This window comes from Cetorhinus maximus, chromosome 4 (assembly GCF_964194155.1).
Source record: "Cetorhinus maximus chromosome 4, sCetMax3.hap1.1, whole genome shotgun sequence".
In the NCBI taxonomy this organism is placed as follows: domain Eukaryota; kingdom Metazoa; phylum Chordata; class Chondrichthyes; order Lamniformes; family Cetorhinidae; genus Cetorhinus; species Cetorhinus maximus.
In genome coordinates, this window is record NC_135882.1 from 143,002,073 (window position 1) to 143,022,775 (window position 20,703).

General features: G+C 43.9%; 1 protein-coding gene across 2 annotated transcripts in view; it reads right to left on the reverse strand.

The window, feature by feature from the left end:
• The window catches only part of LOC144679945 (protein NDRG1-like), a 96,088-nt gene that overhangs the window by 20,299 nt on the left and 55,086 nt on the right, over positions 1-20,703 (reverse strand). For both annotated transcript variants that reach the window (XM_078540937.1, XM_078540936.1), the window contains 4 exons: positions 15,968-16,030; positions 14,040-14,100; positions 12,658-12,744; positions 2,219-2,275 (listed from right to left, as the gene is read on the reverse strand). In XM_078540937.1, the coding sequence (XP_078397063.1) occupies positions 2,219-2,275; positions 12,658-12,744; positions 14,040-14,100; positions 15,968-16,030 (268 nt within the window). The remainder of the gene's footprint in view (positions 1-2,218; positions 2,276-12,657; positions 12,745-14,039; positions 14,101-15,967; positions 16,031-20,703) is intronic.

Here is a 20,703-nt window from a genome sequence, read left to right on the forward strand (position 1 = left end):
CCAAGTGCTGGAAAATGGGATTAGAGTAGATAGGAGCTTGATGACCAGCACAGACACGATGGGCTGAAGGGCCTCTTTCCATGCTGTAAAACTCTATGAAAAGTATGACTGTGAAGACGTGACTTTTGCATTAGTCATTCTTACCAATGCTATAGTAAATTACAATGTCTGCAATAGGTATGTTGATGAGGATGAGATAAAGTTGGTTATTTCCTCACGTAAATCAGTCTGGCAGCTACATCCCTCAAAACTCAGAGCTTGGTCAGTAGTAATAATATCCATCCTTTTGTGAACATTCAATATTCCCATCCAGTGTACATTCTATGCCCTTGCTTCCCCCTCCACACCCACCCCCACAGAGGTTCCTTGAAACAAGATTAGATAAACAAATTCATCAACTCAACAGTAGGAGAGAAATAAAAAAGGTGATAATCAACTGGTTTTCTCTTTTTTTAAAAATTCATTCACAGGGCGTGGGCTTCGTTGGCTGGACCAGCATTAATTACCCATCCCTAGTTGCCCTTGAGAAGTGGATGGTGAGCTGCCTTCTTGAACCGCTGCAGTCCATGTGGTGTAGGTACACCCACAGTGCTGTTAGGGAGGGAGTTCCAGGATTTTGACCCAGCGACAGTAAATGAACGGCGATATATTTCCAAGTCAGGATGGTGAGTGACTTGGAAGGGACATTCCAGGTGGTGGTATTCCCATCTATCTGCTGCCCTTGTCCTTCTAGGTTGTAGTGGTTGTGGGTTTGAAAGGTGCTGTCTAAGGAGCCTTGGTGAATTCCTGCAGTGCATCTCGTAGATGGTGCACACTGCTGCTACTGTGCATCGGTAGTGGAGGGAGTGAATGTTGATGTGGTGCAAATCAAGTGGACTGCTTTGTCCTGGACAGTGTCAAGCTTCTTCAGTGTTGTAGGAGCTGCACTCATCCAGGCAAGTAAGGAGTATTCCATCACATTCCTGACTTGTGCCTTGTAGATGGTGGACAGGCTTTAGGGAGTCAGGAGGCACGTTGCTCGTCACACGATTCCTAGCCTCTGACTTGCTCTTATAGTCACAGTATTTATATGGCTAGTCCAGTTCAGTTTCTGGTCAATGGTAACCCCCAGGATGTTGACATTGGGGGATTCAGTGATGGTAATGCCATTGAACATCAAGGGGCGATGGTTGGGTTCTCTCTTGTTGGAGATGGTCATTGCCTGGCACTTGTGTGGCGCGAATGTTACTTGCCACTTGTCAGCCCAAGCATGGATATTGTCCAGGTCTTGCTGCATTTGGACATGGACTGCTTCAGTATCTGAGGAGTCACAAATGGTGAACACATCAGTGAACATCCCCACTTCTGACCTTATGATGGAAGGAAGGTCATTGATGAAGCAGCTGAAGATACTTGGGCCTAGGACACTACCCTGAGGAACTTCTGCAGTGAGGTCCTGGAGCGGAGATGATTCACCTCCAACAACCACAACCATATTCCTTTGTGCTAGGTACGACTCCAACCAGTGGGAGAGTTTTCCCCCTGATTCCAGTTTTTCTAGAGCTCCTTGATGCCACACTCAGTCAAATGCTGCCTTGATGTCAAGGGCAGACACTCTCACCTCAACTCGGAAGTTCAGCTCTTTTGTCCATGTTTGAACCAAGGCTGTAACGAGGTCAGGAGCTGAATGGCCCTGGCAGGACCCAAACTGGGCATCAGTGAGCAGGTTATTGCTAAGCAAGTGCCACTTGATAGCACTGTTGTAGACCCCTTCCATTACTTTACTGATGATCGAGAGTAGACTGATAGGGTGGTAATTTGGCTGGGTTGGATTTGTCCTGCTTTTTGTGTATAGGATGTACTTGGGCAATATTCCACATAGCCGGGTAGATGCCAGGGTTGTAGCTGTACTGGAACAGCTTGGCTAGGGACGGGGCAAGTTCTGGAGCACAAGTCTTAAGTACTATTGCCGGAATGTTGTCAGGGTTCATAGCCTTTGCAGTTTCTGGTGCCTTCAGCCATTTCTTAATATCACATGGAAGTTTCCTCTATTTCTTATCAAACAACTGTCATGAGACTGTATGGTGTCCAAAGACATTATTGAAACCCAGGGAGGCACAAATTATGTTACCTTTACCCTATTCGGTGGAGAAAACTGAACCAAGTTAAACCAGCACTAATCTTGGTGGAACAATACTCTAACCCACAATGAATAAGATGCACAAAATATGGAACTCACTTTTCCAAACAGATGAGAGATCACAACATCTGTCAAGTTAGAGGTCCAGCCAGTAATCTAGGAGAAACCAAAAAGAAGTTTAAAAAAATCACTAACTTAATCCTTAATACACAGCACCTCCATTTTTCCTCTCCGCAGAAAATCAACCACCAGCAACAAGTGATGTTCTGTAACAATGGGGAGATGGATAATAGCAAACTTCAGGACATAGACAGATTAGATAAATGAGCAGACATATCTATGAAATTTCATGCAGATAAGTGCAAGGTTATTCATTGTGAAAGGTGTTCACATACTAAATTCTGAGAAGGTGGCAAGATAGGTTGATTCAAGTTTTTAAAAAAGAGCATACAGGATCCTTAGTTTTATAAATAGGCATAAAAGCATACAGTAAAAAAAGGGAAGTTACGCTAAATCTTTATAAAAATCACTGATTAGGCTGCAACTACAGTATTATGACCAATTCTGGGAACCACACTATAGGAAAAATACCAAGGCCTTGGAGAGGAGACAGATGATTAGCTACAATTATACCAAAGATTAGGAACTTCAGTTATGTGGATGAACTGGGATTGTTCTCCTTACAGCAGATAAGGAGATGGTGAGATTTAAACGATGTTCACAATTATAATAGATTTTGATAGGAAGAAGCTGTTTCTACTGCAAGTATCAGTAACCAAAGCACAGGTTTAAGACAGATTTAAAAGTAACAGGCAAAAAAAATCAAAGGGGAGACGAGAAGACTTTAAAAATATAAAATGCAGCTAGTTGCTAAGACCTGCAATATGCTGCCTGAAAAAGGTGATGAATGCAGAAAATGGCAGGACCATGGGAGTTGAACTTATCGAAACGCTCAAAGAATCTGCACAGGCATAATCCAAATCAGGCCTCTAACTAATATTGAAGTCAGGGCCCGAGTTTCATATTTACAGCAGATGCTCCAGAGAGCAGTTTAAGTGTGTGAAGGCAGTGGGATCAGACAGGAAGTGACTAACTTCCCCACCTGAAAGAAACTGGGCAGAAGGGAAGAGTTGAAATCAGGGCCAGAAGCCATGTTTTCTCAATAGGAATGCTGACCAGCCAGTTGGGCATTTTTATCCAACATAATCTGTTGGACAAACTCTGGTTTTCAGTACAGTAGTTATACAGTTGGCTATGATTATACAATGAAGTTCAAAAAAGTTACCTATGCTGTCCAACTCCAATAATATTGATTGGAACGGTAAGCTGCGAGAAGCAAGCAAGCACAAACTCAGCAGTTGATCACTGAGTGCAGCTGGTCAGAGTGAGCGCTTGGAAATTTGAAAGAAGGAATTTTAAGGGTTAATCACAACTTCATCTTGCTCATTAACCAGTTTTTCCATTTTTGATACTGGTGAGGGCAATGCCAAATTCATGGCATCACAGTGGCGAGAAGAAGAATGGAAAGTGGTGGCATAGCGGTATGGTCACTGGATGCATAATCCAGAGACCCAGGATAATGCTGGACCAGGATTTGAATCCCACGATGGCAGAATTTGAATTCAATCAATAAAATTCTGGAACTAAACGGCTAATGACAATCATGAAACCATTGCCGATTGTCTTAAAAACCCACCAGTTCACTAATGCCCTTTAGGGGAAGGAATCTGCCGTCCTTACCTGGTCTGCCCTACATGTGGCTCCAGACCAAGAGCAACATGATTGACTCTTAATGCCCTAGTAAATCAGTTGTATCAAGCTTCCAGAAAGTCTATAAGGAATGAAACCGGAAGGACCAGCTGACATGGATTTAGACACTGGAAATGACAACGGCAAACACAGCTCCGTCAACCCTGTAAAGTCCTCCTTACTAATATCTGGGAGTTTGTGCCAAAATTGGGAGAGCTGTCCCACAGGCTAGTCAAGCAACAGCCTTATAAATCATCTCACGGAATCATAATTACAGACAATGTCCCAAATACCACTGTCACCATCCCTGGGTATGTCCTGGCCTACCTAAAGGACAGGTCCAGCAGAAGTGGCAGCACAGTGATATACAGTCGGGAGGGAACTGCCCCCGGAGTCCTCAACATCGAATCCAGACCTTATGAAGTCTCATGGCATCAGGTCAAACATGGGCAAGGAAACCTCCTGCTGAATTCCACATACCATGCCACCCACTCAGCTGATGAATCAGCACTCCATATGGAATGCCACTTGGAAGAAGCATGAGGGTGACAACAGCGTAGAATGTACTCTGGGTGGGGTCTTTAATGTCCATCACCAAGAGTGGCTCAGTAGCACCGTTACTAACCAAGCAGGCAGAGTCCTAAAGGACATAGGTTCTGTGGCAGGTGCTAAGGGAACAAACAAGAGGGAAAAAACATGCTTGGCCTCATCCTCGCTAATCTGACTGCTGCAGATGCATCTATCCATGACAATATCAGTAGGAATAACCACCACACAGTCCTTGTGGAGACAAAGTCCTGTTTTCACATTGAAGACACCCTCAATCGTGTTGTGTGGCACTACCACCATGCTAAATGGATAGATTTTGAACAGATCTAGCAACTCCAAGACTGGGCATCCACAAGGCGCTTTGGGCCATCAGCAGCAACAGAATTGTACTCAACTACTTAAATCTGTAACCTCATGGCTCAACATAATCCCTGCTCTTACATTACCTCCGAGTCAGGGGATCAGCCCTGGTTCAATGAAGAATGCAGGAGTGCATGCCAGGAGCAGTACCAGGCACACCTAAAAATGACATGTGAGCCTGGTGAAGCTACAACTCAAGTTCTTGTGTGTAAAACAGCATAAGCAGCACACAATAGACAGCTCAGCTAATTCCACAATGAACAGATCAAATCCAAGTCTGCAGTCCTGCCATAACCGGTTGTGAACCAACTCACCAGAGGAGTCAGCTCCACAAATAACCCCATCCTCAAATGATGGTGTGGGGGAGGGGGATGGCCAGTGCATCTGAGCATTGGCATCTACCCAGTAATGTGGAAAATTGCCCACGTATATCCTGCACACAAAAATTACCATCCCATCAGTCTACTCTCCATCATCAGTGAAGTGATGAAGGGGTCATCAACAGTGCTATCAAGCAACATTTGCTTAGCAATAGCCTGCTCACTGACACTCAGCTGGGTTCTGCCAGGGTCACTCAGTTGATGACCTCATTACAGCCTTGGTTCAAACATGGACAAAACAGCTGAACTCTAGAGGTGAGGCGAGAGTGATTGCCCTTGACATCAAGGCAGTATTTGAATGAGTGTGGCATCAATGAGCCCTCGCAAAACTGGAATCAATGGGAATCAGAAAAAACTCTCTGCTGGTTGCAGTCATACCTTGCACAAAGGAAGATGTTTGTGGTTCTTGAAGGTCAATCATCTCAGTTCCAGGACATCACTGCAGAAGTTCCTCAGGGAATTGTCCTAAGCCCAACCATCTGCAGCTGCGTCATCAATGACCTCCCTTCCATAAGGTCCCGAAGTGGGGATGTTCCCTGATGATTGCACAATGTTCAGCACTATTCACAACAACTCAGATAGTGAAGCAGTCCATGTCCAAATGCCACAAGACCTGGACAATATCCAGGCTTGGGCTGACAAGTGGCAAGTAACATTCATGCCACACCAGTGCCAGGCAATGACCATCTCCAACAAGAGAATCTAACCATCACCCCATGATATTCAAAGGCATTACCCATTGCCAAATGCCACACTAACATCCTGGGGGTTACCACTGACAGAAACTAAACTGAACTAGCCATATAAATACTGTGGCTACAAGAGCAGGTCAGAGGCTAGGAATCCTGCAACGAATCACTCACCGACTGTCCACCATCTACAAGACACAAGTCAGGAGTGTGTTGGAATACTGTCCATTTGCCTGGATGAGTGCAGCTCCAATAATATTCAAGAAGCTTGATACCATCCAGGACACAAAGCAGCCAGCTTGATTGGCACCCCATCCACAAACATTCACTCCCTCCACCACCAGAGGCAGTAGCGTGTACCACCTACAAGATGCACTGCAGGAACTCACAAAGGCTCCTTAGACAGCACCTTCCAAACCCATGACTGCTAACATCTAGAAGGACAAGGGCAGCAGATGCATGGGAACACCACCACCTACAAGTTCCCCTCCAAGCCGCTCACTTGGGAATATATTGCCATTCCTGGACTGTCACTGGGCCAAAATCCTGGAACACTCTCCCTAACAGCACTGTTGATGTACCTACACCACATGGAGTACAGCAGTTCAAGAAGGTAGCTCGCTACCATCTTCAAGGGCAATTAGGGATGGGCAATAAATGCTGGCCTAGCCAGCGACATCCACATCCCATGAATAAATGAAAAGTTCGGGGAACAGGCAGGCGTTTCTGTAGCCATAGATGCAACTCCGGGATGGTAGTTTGTCTCCCTGGGTCAAGAATGTCACCGAGTAGCTGCAGGACATTCTTATGGGGGAAGGTGAACAGCCAAAGATCATTGTCCACATCAGGACAAAAGACAAAGTAGAAAGCGGGATGAGGTCCTGGAGGCAGAATTGAGAGAGATAGGAAAGAGATTAATGAGCAAGACTTCAAAAACAGTAATCTCAGGATTACTCCCAGTGCTACATGCAGCTGACTACAAAAGTAGAAAGTTAGAGCAAATCAAATGGAGGAGTGGGGGGGTGCTTTAGATTTCTGAAGCACTGGGACCGGTTCTGGGGCTGGTGGGACCTGTATAAGGCAGACAGGTTATACTTTAAGCAGAACTGGGGTCAATATCCCTCGCTGAGCGATTCGATAGTACTGTGGGAGATGGGAACCAGATAAGAATTCAGATAGGACAGAAACAAAGCTGATAATGGTAGGAAGAAAAGTAGTAAGTGGAATTGGAAGGCAGTGGAAACAAAAGCCAGCAACAAATATGGTAAAAATAATGAAAGGTTTAAAAAAAGGCAAAACTAAAGGCACTCTGTGAATGCACATAGCATTCACAAGGTAGATGAATTGACAGCATAAATAGAAGTGAAGGAGTATATTTTAATTTCCATTAGGGCAACTGCTGCACAGTGACCGAGGCTGGAACTGAATGTTCAAGGGCATTCAACATTTGGGAAGGATAGACCAAAAAAAAAGGGGTAGCAGTGTTAATAAAGGGTCGGATCAGTACATTAGTGGGGAAGGCCCTTAGATCATAAGATCGAGGTGCAGAATCAGTTTGGGTGGAGTTAAGAAACAGCAAAGGGCAGCAAAAATTGGTAGGAGTTATTTATAGGTCACCAGCAATAGGGCGCAATATAAATTAGGAAATTAGAAGTGCAAGGGTAATACAGTAATCATGGGCGACTTCAATCTCCATATTGACTTGGTAAACCTAAATTAACACTAATGCTGTGGAGGACAAATTCCTGGAATGTATAGACGAGCCTGTTTCTAGGATAGTTTGCTGAGGATCCAGCTAGGGAACAGGCTATTTCAGATCTAGTATTGTGCAATGAGAAAGGGCTAATTAATAATCTTGCCGTAAGGGAGTCTTTGTGAAAGAAAGTAAAATTCTATCATATTATGGTCACTAAGTTTGAAAGTGATGTAGTTCAATCTGAAACTAGGGGCTTAAATCTAAAGAAAGGAAACTATGAAGATATGAGGGGCAAGTTGGCTGTGATAGATTGGGAAATTACACTAAAAAGGTATGACCGTAGATAGGCAATCGGTAGCATTTAAAGAATTAAAATATGATTTACAAAAACATACACTCCTTTGAGGCACAAAAACTCCTTTGAGGCACAAAAACCCAAACAGGAGAAAAGTGATCCAGCCGTGGCTAACAAGAAGCTAAAGACTGTACTAAATCAAAGAGGCTTATAAAGTTGACAAAAAAGTAGGGAGCCGGAGGATTGGGAGCTTTTTAAAATTCAACAAAAAGAGGACCAAGAAACTGATACAGAAAACAAGAAAGCAAGCAAGAAAGAAAGCAAGAAAGTTGATAAATTCCTTGGATCTGATTATCTACATCCCAGTGTTGAAAGAGGTGGTTGTAGAGAATAGTAGATGCCTTGGTCATCTTCCAAAATTCTATAGGTTCTAGAATGGTTCCTGTAGATTAGAAGGTAGCAAATGTAACCCCACTGTTTAAGAAAGCAAGGAGAAAAAGGGGGGGAACCTACAGATCTGTTAACCTGACATCATGGTAGGGAACTATTATAAAGGATGCGATACTGAATACTTAGAAAATAATGGTAGGATTGGGCAGAGTCAACATGGATTTATGAAATCATCTTTGACAAACTTGGGAGCTTTTTGAGGATATAACTAGCAGAATAGATGAGGGAGAAACAGTGAGTGTGGTGTATCTGGAATTTTAGAAGGCTTTCGATACAAGGTCCCACACAAGAGGTCAGTAAACAAATTTAGAGCAAATGGGATTGGGGATAATATACTGGCATGGATTGAGAATTTGTTAATGGGCAGAAAACAGGGAGTAGGGATAAACAGGTTATCCTCAGGTTAGCATGCTATGACTCATAGGGTACCACAAGGATCAGTGCTTGTGCCCCAGCTATTCACAATCCATGTCAATGATTTGGATGTGGGGACCAAATGTAATATTCCCAAGTTTGCTGATGCCGCAAAACTAGGTAGGAATGCAAGATGTGAGGAGTATGCAGAGGCTACAAGGGGATTTAGACAGGCTAAGTGAGTGGGCAAGAACACGGCAGATGGATTATAAAGTGAAAAAACGTGAAGTTATCCACTTTGGTAGGAAAACCAGAAATGCAGAGTGTTTCTTAAATGGTGAGCGACTGGTCCCTTTGGACATCAACACTTCCCAGTGAGTCCTTGTTCACGAGTCCTGAAAGCTAGCATGCAGATGAGGCAAGCAGTTAGGAAGGCAAATGGTATGCTGGCCTTTAATACAAGAGGATTTGAGTAAAGATGTCGTACTGGAATTGTATAGAGCCTTGGTGAGACTGCACCTTAAGTATTACGCATAGCTTTGGTTTCCTCACCCAATCAAGGATATACTTGCCACAGAGAGAGTGCAGCACAAGTGCAAACCAGACTAATTCCTGGGATGGCAGGATTGTCTGAAGAGGAGGAGCGATTGGAGGAGACTGGGCATGTATTTTCTAAAGAATCAGAGGTGATCTCATTGAAATATACAAAATTCTTCCAGGGATTGACAGGAAGAATTTTTCCCCTGAATGGCAAGGGTGGGTGGTCTAGAACTACAGGACATAGCCTCAGAATATGACTGAGATGAGCTGGAATTTCTTCACTCACAGGATGGCAAATCTTTGGAATTCTCTACCCCAGGGGGCTGTGGAGGCTCAGTCATTCTGTATGCTCAAGACAGAGGTTGATAGATTTCTAAAGTAAAGACATCAAGGGATATGGGGATAATGCAGAAAAATGGCATTAAGGTAGATGATCTAAATGACGAAAGGAGTAGGTCAAGGGGCCAAATGGCCTCCTTTTGCTCCTATTTTCCTATGTTTCTAGATGCAGTCTTAGCTCCCAAGTCACTGGAGCAGAAATTGCACATCAGGCAAAGCTCAAAATGAAATACCGTTTACAAGTTGCTACTTTTAAAATCAGTAGTTTTAAAACCTAACAAGGGACAAGTGAAATACACTAATTGTTTGTGCTGTTACTATTATTTCATTAATGTCAAGCTGTCTTACAAGGTCTACCTGAAGTGAAGAATAGCTTTTAAATCCACTATGTGTCTGAAAGCAGTTGAGCTGATGCTATACAAAGATGCAATACTGGAAGTGGTACAAAAAAGAGCAGATTCAGGGAGTGAGAAGTTCTTTGCTCTAGCGCTGCTGGAGGTAGATAGAGGCCAAACACTGCTTGTTTGGGGTATGATGTACTGCCAGCCAATGAGAAAAAGGGCAGACTTATGATTTATACTGAGGGCACTCCCACATGTGCCCTCCAGCAGCACTAGAGCAATGAATTTCTCACCCTCTGCTCATTTTTGTACCACTTCCAGGATCTCATCTTGTATAGCATCAGTTCAACTGCTTTCAGGCAGTGGATTGAAAGCTTTTCTTCACAATTCAGGTAGACCTAATAAGAAGGGTTCACATTAATGAAATAATAGTAACAGCACAGATACAATTAAGTGTATTTCAGTTGTCCCTTGTTACTCCATGGATCCCCAACGAGTTCCTCATCGGAGTCTTCTGTAGCAAAACCCACCTGGAATTTGACCCTCAGGTGAGTTGACACACGAACCATCTTTTCCCCCTGGCTGCACTGCAGCCCATTAGTGCACATGATTCACCGTGTGCTGACCCAAACTCTTATACTTCACTCCAAGGTATGTGGAATACCAGTATCTATGCTGGTGGTTATGAGTGTCATATCAAGTGACAGGGCCTCTTCATTAATGCTGCAATGTTGCTCTCGCTTCCTCCTTGGGAAGACTCTGAGGGTTAGCCAGGGGTCACTGTTTAAAAATAAGGGGTCATCCATTTAAAGCAGATGAGGTGAAATATTCTGAGGGTCGTGAGTCTTTGGATTATCATCAGGTAAATGAGGTGGGAGTATCATGTTTGTGTTGGAAGCAGTTCAGAGAAGGTTTACCAGGCTAATACCTAGAATGGCCAGTTGTCTTATGAAGAAACTTGAACAGGCTAGGCTTGTATCTGCTGGAGTTTAGAAGAGTAAGGGGCGACTTGATTGAAACATAAGATCCTGTGGGATCTTGACAGGGTGGATGTGGAGAGGATGTTTCCTCTTGTGGGCAAATCGAGAGCCAGGGGTCACTGTTTAAAAATAAGGGGTCATCCATTTAAAACAGATGAGGTGAAATATTCTGAGGGTCGTGAGTCTTTGGACCTCTCTTCCTGAAAAGGTGGTAGACGCAGTCTTTGAATATTTTTAAGGCAGAGATTGATACATTCTTGGTAAGCAAGGGGGTGATAGGTTACCGGGGATACGTATGATGTAGATTGAGGTTACTAACAGATCAGCCATAATCTTATTGAATGGCGAAGCAGGCTGAAGTGGCCAAGTGGCCTACTCCTGTTCATATGATTTCCAACAGAGGGGTAAATCTTTAGCCTCGAAAGTGTACATATGCAAGCAGTGTATTGGCATCTACTTGCCTGCCTGATGAGCCTCCCTCAGGAGCTAATGCATGGGTCCTCTTCAATAAAAGTTAATACAAGTAGCCAAAACATGTGAATACACAAATTGGAGCAGGAACAGGCCACTGGGCCCTTCAAGCCTGCTCCGCTATTTCAATAAGATCATAAGTGATCTGATTGTAACCTCTCATCTACCCTCAATAATCTTTCACCTCCTTGTTAATCAAGAATCTATCTAGCTCTGTCCTCAAAAGGCAGTCAAAGCAGAGTTCCAAAGGCTTATGACCCTCAAAATTTCTCCTCATTCCTTATTTTTAAAACCGTGACCTTAGTTCTAGATTCTTCCACAAGAGGAAGCATCCTCTCCAGATCCACCCTGTCAAGACCCCTCAGGGTCTTATGTTTCAATCAAGTCACCTCTTACTCTAAACTCCAGTGGATACAAGCCCAACCTGTCCACATAGGGCAACCTGCCCATTCCTGGTATTAGCCTAATAAGCCTTCTCTGAACTGTTTCTAATGCATTTACATCCTTCCTTAAATAAGGAGACCAATACTGTACACAGTACTCCAGGTGTGGTGTTACCAGTGCCCTGTACAACTGAAGCATATCCTCCCTACTTTTGTATACAATTCCCCTTGCAATAAATAACATTCTATTAGCTTTCCTGATTACTTCCTGTACCTGCATACTAGCCATTTGTGATTCATGCACTAGGACATTCGGATCCCTCTGCATCTCAGAGCTCGGCAATCTCTCACCATTTAGAGATGTATTCTTTATTACAAACCCCCACCCCTTCTACAAAGTACAAGATTGTCAACAGGATGTACGCTACTTGGACCCAATGATGTATAGTCTTTCTGGGATGGGAGAACACCAAGTAGTTTAGATTCTATTCCTAGGAGTCTACACAACTTCCCAGTACCATGCAGAGGGACGATACTAATCCCAATAACCCTGATTCAAGCACAAGAATCAATTAAAACTAGGTGACTACTAGGACAACACCTGTATAGTTCTTTCTGAACTACTCCCCGACCTACCCCAATCCTTAGAAGACTACTAAACAATAAAGACAGTTACACTAAAAATACTTACATGAATGTTTTTTAAAAATTGTCATACAAACAAAACTTGCAACTACATGAAAACCGGGGCATAACGTTTTTGTGTTAATGGTCCAAGTGTAGAATTCTCCCAAGTGTATTGGTACCAATACAATCAAAATAAACCTGGTGTTAACACTAATTTCATTACAATATTTGTGATAATGCAACAATTCAGTAGAAGCAGCTTTGTCAAGCAGTTAGAATTTATTGCTGGATCACTTGATGTCTTAATTAACAGAATGTCTCTAGCATTGCATTACCTTGGTTGCTGCCCAGTCCATCCATCCTTCAGCGCAGCAATTAATATTAATGAGACATAGCCCCTCAACAAGATCAGGAAAAGTCAACTGAAGAGAAAAAAGTGTAAGTGTTCAAATTATTTATTTGTAGTATACTCATTTCAGTTTGGCAAAGGCAAATATAAAAGTATGGGCCGGATTTTCAATCAAGGAGACAGGTATTGGGAGTCAGCAATTTCCCTGACCTCACCATCCCAGAGGCGGCTGCCCAGCTTTTGTCAGGAAGGTGGCACAGACTGGAGACAGGCCCGTGTCCGAAGGCAAGCCTGAGACAGCAATGGAGACAGGCAGATGTCGAGGCTGGCAGGTTAAAAGACCACATCTGTTTACAACTGGACCAATCACACTTTGTCAGGCCCTCCCACCCTCAACCACCACACACTCCACCTCCCCCCACCCAACCCCTCCCTGCCCTTTCATCCAGTATGCACTAGGAATGTAAAAAATGAGCCATATACTAGCAATTTTTTGAAAAAAAAAGCCATTCAACATTTCCTTTGAAAACTATTACCTCTTAATTTTGTCCAAATAGACAGAAGCATTTAAAATCCTCTTCAAAAGATCTGGCGACTGCATCAACAAAAGCAGGTTGAGGCAGATGGCCAGACATCGGTTTACAGATGTTCTCATTATGAATGCTTGACTGAGCTTGAAGAATGGCTAATGACTCAGCTCAGCAGGGGTCTGATTACTCCGCTTCAAAGGCAGAGCTAGCTTTGTGAGATTGACATCTTTATTACGTTGTAATATGACCTCTCTCTCTTTTAAAGGGTTGAAGGGAGTTTTTTCAACGTTTGTGTGTTGTGTTTATTTGGACAAGATTAAGAGGTGTGAAATGGATGGAAGGTTTCTTCAATTGGACTTTCACTGCCTGTGATTGATTGACAGCATTATGAGAAGGCAAGAGGGTCAATGTTTTTCTAAAGGAAGCATTGAATGCTTACTTTTTCTTTGTTTCCCGACACAACACTAGAGTTCCCTTGTGCTTCATGACTCAGGGTACCATGAAGAACACCTAACAAAAGCAGGCCAAAACTGTTTATGTCCACCCCCACAATCAAACAGGCAGGGGTTCACCTTTTAACCTGTGGCAAAAAAAATTCCTGGAAATGGGAATTCTGGAATTGGGCCCTGCCTGCCATTTTCTTTTCTAAAGAGGCCCCCTGACTTAACCCAACTCCATGAAAACTCAGACTTATATGAGTTTACTCATGCATGAATTTATAAGATACACTGCTTGTGGATGACACTGCTTGTGGATGAGGCTTTCTACTGGCAGCAAAGACCCATAAAGTTATTTCTAGAGCATTAAAAAGTGGACAAAAAAGTACCACCAGACTTACAGCAAATTTAGTCAGGATATATGCGCCAGCTCCAACGCCTATTCCAATAATGCTCTTTATACTGAAAGACAAAATTATGCCATTTTATCCATCTGTACCAAAGCAGATGAGATGCAACAATCATACAATTTGGGGACAAAAAGGTCTAAAATACTCATGTTGGCCTATACAGACTCAACTTGAAAAGTATGTCAGACCAATCACCAAGTATGATTGCTTACACGGATAGCTTCTAGGATTAGGAAAAATATACTGACACCTTAATAGTATTCAAACTTTGATACAGATGTTGAGAGACTAAGCCACAAGTAACATATTTTGCTTTATAAAGATAGAGTAAAAATGTTCCTCCGAAAAGCAGCTGTTCTGTTTGGTGGGTGATGGAATGGTTCAGTGCTTACATAGTCTCATTCAATACTAAAACTATTGACAAGTTGCGCCCAAGCTTCATTTCTGGTCTGAGAATTGGCTGCTCTCCTGTGCAGCAGTTAAGAGTGTTACAATGGATTACAATGGTTCTGGACTTGGGGGAAAAGTAGAGTGGTGAAGAACGGAGGGGTGGAGAAAAAAAAAATTCAGCTAGTGTCCCTAGCCCAACTCTTATGAAGTGACCTCCACTCAAGCATGCACTCTTGTGAATATTATGCAAGAACAGAATAGGATAGGGCTCAGCTGAAGTTGGTACCTTTAGGAGTGAAAGAAAAATTGGGGAAACAAAAAGCAACTTGAACACATATATCTTAGCACCTAGATCTCATTTTTCTCCTCCAGATCTGTCAGGTTTGTCATCAAGAGTGCATATAAACAAGATCAAGTACTACTGTTTGAGAAAACAGAATATTTAGCAATCACAATTCCTGCTGAAGAAAAAAGACATGTTTAAGTTTTTTGTCTTGCACTAATCAGGACACTCAAGAATAATAAAAGGGGAAAACAACAATTTATACTGTACGTGAAGAGTGCGCGGTCATGGAGGATGCACCACTGATGCTGACTGACAGTTAATTGCCGAGCATTGTTTGAAATTACTCGACCCTGATGATTGATTAAGATATTGCCCTGAGGAATGAGGCAATGAATGGCTGTCACTTTTGTTTAGTTGAAACAGGCGCAATGTACGCACATGTTCTGTCTGCAAAGAGCAGGGCCCTGTGTACTAATATATGTAACATCCAGTACACACAAATGTGGTCGTCAGTGTAATTCTTAGCATTTTGAGGATTTATTTAGCAAATATGTTGTCCAATTGTGGAATCACATCTAATGTTGGACACTGGGTTTTGAATTTTGCAGGCACGGGTGGGTGGGTTGCCCATTGCGAACAGTGGCTGGGAGCTGTTTGATATGATCCGCCAGTCTTTGTGACATACTGTCTATATGCCTAGCATCACATTGGCACTGAAATGCATATAGCACATTACTCACTTGTGTGATGAGGCAGAACGTCTTTTTGGCTTGATGGCAGCATCCTGTTAGTGCCAAATACCACTCGTGTTGCTAATACATAGTGGCAGCGTGAAACAGCTAGCTTCACTCGATGCTCAAATTTTTGAGATACCTTGCCCTTCTAGGGTAATCAGGGGTAGACTGGGCACTTTTCAGGGCCAAAAGTGACTGCCTGAGGCCCATTCTTGAGTTTGCACAATATATGGTGCGAAATGATCTGATCAGGATATATAAAGGCCATATATATTGTTGGTTTCCCTTATATTGGAATTCTTGCTTGGCTTTGGCATTCCTGATGAGTGCAAGACAAAAAGCTTAGACGACATGTCTCTTTTTTCAGTAATACTCAAGTTCTATATTGCCAAATGGATAATCACAATTAAACAAAAAGCTGAAAATTGCAGCACATTAAACAGGTTTAAAGCCTTGCTAAATTGATTATTGATATTTGTAACATAAAAATTGTAGACTTTTAACCTTACCCAAAGTGCTTCAAAATAGCTGGAAGCATCTCAGACATTTGGTCCATTGATGGGTACTGTTGGCTTCAAATCAGATACAAAAAGTTAACAACTATTTTCTCCAAAGTCGTTTCAAAATCATGCTACTTGATTATCTAATAAACACCACTTATGCAGAATAACTGATTTCCTGTGTTATAGAAATATAACTTGCATTAAAAAAAATTCTAATTCCTAGAACTGCAACATAAATGGAAACACCTGATCGAGAACAGTTAAATAGCTCTGATGTAAATGCAAATCAAACAAACCTGGGTTAATTACAGTTAAAAAGTAACCATTGTTTATTTAATAAAGTTGAGTTGGAAATGAGAAAAGAAACTTAAACAATGGATGACCCATCTTTGATCTTGTGGTGGAGCCAGAATGTCAACAATTATTGCAGTAAGGGATTTAAATTATTCATGTAGTTCCCAGATCAAGGCAGCTGAAAGCACCTTTGTAAACAAGGGATTTCATAGTAGAAACAGATGTCTGGAAAGAGGGCTGTTAGCTCCAACAATGGGTCATAAAATCAAAGGGTTGTTTTGAAGGCAAAAAGATAATTATTTTGTATTTCTGTTTGGAACATCCCAAAAATATGCCACATTGCTATGGGAATAAGCCAGGCAAGGATGTGCTTTTGTTTTGGGTGTATCTATGCATGTTTGCTCACAGAAGTAGTCAGTAGTCAGCTGTGGGATCAGACTGGGAAAAAAAACAGGCTGTGTCTGTCCAAAGCCAAGACAAGGAGCATTGAGGCTGTTAGGGTGTTCCGTTCCTGATTTTTAAAATCACTTAAAAAGTAGGAGCGAGGCCCATGCTTGAGTGAAGGAGTCCACACTTGTGATATCTTAGTTATGAAGGGTTTCTTAGTCAAATGCTAATAGAAGAATCCCCATGAAACAGTGTAACTTGGAGAGTAGCGGAAATACTGAGGGAGAATTAAAGTGAATTCCAAAGAACCATGACAAGCCTCCCAAAAGAAGTGAATGAACCCTCAGGATTCTGGTAAAGTATAAGGGAACTCTTGCAGGGGGGTGGGGAGGGAAGAAGCAAAAAGAACTGGATTTATAGCAGAAGTAGTTAGTTACAAAGTAGTGTTAAGTTAGTTATAAAATTGTAGAAAATACATACACTAAATGTTTTGTATAGAAAAAGTGAAATCTTGTAGTTCTTTCATTCCAATTTATCACTGGGTGTTCGAATTTCACTTCAAAATGTTTATGGTCTACAAGGGGATTGTAACACTACTTAAATCCATATTAAATCAGTAATTTCGTAAGGATTAAAGAACAATTTGCCACATTGGAGGTACAAAAGCATGACTGAGAGCAGTTTGGACTCATCACTGCAAAACAGTGCCCTTCCTCATTTGTCTGGGCAGGTGACTTAAATGACAGTACACACAGTGATGTGAAAACATATTTCACCCTATGAAACTATAGTCTAGAAAAACAGCTATATGTAGCTTTCAGAGTGGAATATTTTCTTAAATATTATATAAAACTTGTGAACTGGAAGCGCATTCCTTAGCCTACAGATGTGTCTCAGTACAATTTGGTCACAATAGACATAACAGTTCAAACAACTCTGTTGAACTGATCTGAGCAATAGCCAAAATTAATGCCCAAAATTATGGGACAAGAGTATGCTAGTTGCTGAAAACAAGAGCAGTTTTTGGAAAAAAATCTTTCCACTCAAACAATTTGCTGAAGTCAACATGTATTGCATCACTTAACCAATGACTTAACTAAAATACAACTAAGAGACCAAGAAGGCCTCAGGGATGAATGAAGCGATTGCAGCAGTAATGCAGTAGAAGCGGCCTCCATAGCCTGGACTAGGAAAAAATATCAACCAGTAGCTCCTACATGTGAACTGCAATTCTTCCAATAATTTTGAATTGTTAATTGTTTTATTGTGTATTTAATTGTGGATTATGGGTATTGACTGTGGATTCACAAGTTTTCTTAGGGCAGAACTTTCCAGTTGGCATGCAGGGGCAAGCCCCGCACGCACATCAATTAACGTGCAGTGACGTTGGGCAAGCGTCCCGACGTCGCCATGCGCCATCACAATATTTCATTGGGTGGGTGAGCGATGCTCTCCAATGTGTGCCCGCCATGAATTAACGGGCCACTTAAGGCCCTTGAGGCGCCAATCGACCACGATTTTTCGGCGCCCGTGCAATCATCAGGTCGGCGCACAGGCGCCAATGGGCAGGCAGGCATTTGTATAAACCTCATCCACGAGCATATAAGAGGGCTCAGTGGGGTCGCAAGTGTGCTCTGTCAAATATTGATGTTTCAAAGTTACTGATACTTGCCTGTGAGATCTGCAATACTTCAAAAACGCATACCAGCTGCTTGGTCTGGACTCAACCTTCAGGTCGGCACTCTGCAGTGAGGAATTTTTTTTGGGTTGGCATGGTTCAGGAAGCCTTCCCTTAGCCTGGGAATGGGACCTGAACTCTCCACTGGAGGCACCTCTGAGGGGGGGGAAGGGGGAGGAGGGCAGGAGTGCACATACAGCCTCCAGGGGAACCACCTTTAGGAGGTCAGGCACAGGCAGAATGGGTGCAGGGCTAAGAAGTAGTCAGATAATAGGGCCTGAGATCTCCACTAACTGTGAGTGGGCACCCCATACCAGTGGCTCTAAAGGTCACAGCTGCCCTCAACTTCTGTGCCTCTGACTCCTTCCAGGGGACAGTGGGTGATCTTTGCGGTGTCTCCCAATCAGCTGTCCACACTTGTGTTAAGCAGGTTACAGAGGCTCTGTTCAGGTGGGCACTGACCTTCATCCTCTACTGTTGGGGCCAGGCAAGCCAGACACAGTGAGCTAGAGGCTTCGCGACCATTGCTGGCTTCCCCCACGTCCAGGGTGCAATAGACTGCAAACGTGTGGCCATCAAGGCGCCAGGTGAGCCCGGTGCCTTCGTCAACAGGAAGGGCTTCCACTCCATGAACGTGCAGATAGTGTGAGATCACAGGATGTTGATTTTTCAAGTCTATGCAAGGTACCTAGGCAGCTCCCACAACGCCTATATCCTCAGACACTCAGGTGCCGGGGCTCCTCAGTGCTCCAGCCCGGCTCGATGGATGGCTGCTGGGTGACAAGGGCTATCCCCTCAGAAGGTGGCTCATGAGGCCTCTCCGCCATCCAAGAACAGAAGCTGAGCAGCGGTGCAATAGGAGCCACGCCTCCACAAGGGCTGCGGAGGAGAGAACAATCGGTCTTCAAGATGCGCTTCCAGTGCCTGGGCCGCTCAGGGAGCGCACTCCAGTACCCCCCAGATCGTGTCGCTGATAGCGGTTGCCTGCTGCACTTTCCACAATCTTGTGCTGGAAAGGGGGGGACGCTGTGGACGATGAAGACATAGATGCATTAGCTGTGGATGCACACGATGAGTCCAGCAGTGAGTCCGAGGATGAACACGCACAGGGAAATGCTGAGGGGTCAGACACTGACTCGGGCATACTCCAGGGAGGCAGGGACACCCGGGAGGCTTTAATCCAATGGACATTCAGTTAGCACACCACATATGGGCCTCCAGGACAAGCCTGGGCTGTATGCTCCATATTCGACACCGAAGATCATAATCTGCCTGGTTAGGAACATTAACTAAGGTCCTGGTTAATAAAGCTGAATGTCCCACAAAGCACACATTACATTATCGGAAACCAACCACCTGCAGAACAAAAGAGGCAACCTCAGCCATGGTGACATGTCTGAATTTATTACTGCAACCAAATAAACTTAATGAAACAAAAATGAAATGGGTGTTAAAAATCACACCAACTCAAAAACCTCATTGCGGGCCAAGACACCAGTGATAAACCCGTGGTGTGCCTAAGGTGCCTTATGTTTACGTTTTCAGGTGCTACGCCTTAGTGCTACCCCCTCGCTGGGAGTGGCATCTGAGATAGCTTGCTGACTCTGCTGTCTTGTTGGCCTCGATGACCTTGGTGGTCGTCCTCTGGCTCGTGGAGCCTGTGCTGGCCCCGCCTGGGAGGGAGCTGCCAGTTCCACAGCTGGCATCTCTCTAGTCATCACAGCCTTACCAGATACACATGTCACTGGCAGACGGGCTGCCACCCTCATCTGGAGCACCCTGAGAGGAGCCTGCAGAGACAACAGGCAGCTGCTACGCTGACGTGAGGTCGCTTCAGACCTCCCTGCTCACTGTAGATGGATGGGCTCTGAGCTGGGAAATTTGGTGCCCACATCATCTCCCACACTGGCAATGATCAGCTGAGGTCAATGCCGATATGAGGGCTTGCTGGTCCGAGCGCATCCCCAGGAAGCCCTAATGGGTCTCCTGGAAGAGCCTCTCCACGAAAGTCATCATGCTCCATGGAGGACGCATGGCACTCGGACACGAGGCTCATTGTTTCAGTGATAGTCCGCATAGACTCCTCCACCACGGACACCAAGCCAAGCATAGCCTCATGTATCTCCCCCAGATGTTCCCGCACACTCGGGTACATTTCCTGTGCTTGCTGCATCGTGAACTCCTGCAGAGGCACATCATCAGGCACTGACTGAGCATGTGCCTGGTCCTCTGCAGTCCACCGACTGCTGGCGCCATGGGCACTCTGTCTCTGCCAGCTCCTCCATCGACCGTGAAGTGCCCTCACCGCTGTGCCCCAGGACACTAGCCAATGTTCTAATTCTCACTGATGTGCTAGTATCTGTGCTGGTGCCTGCCTGGCAGA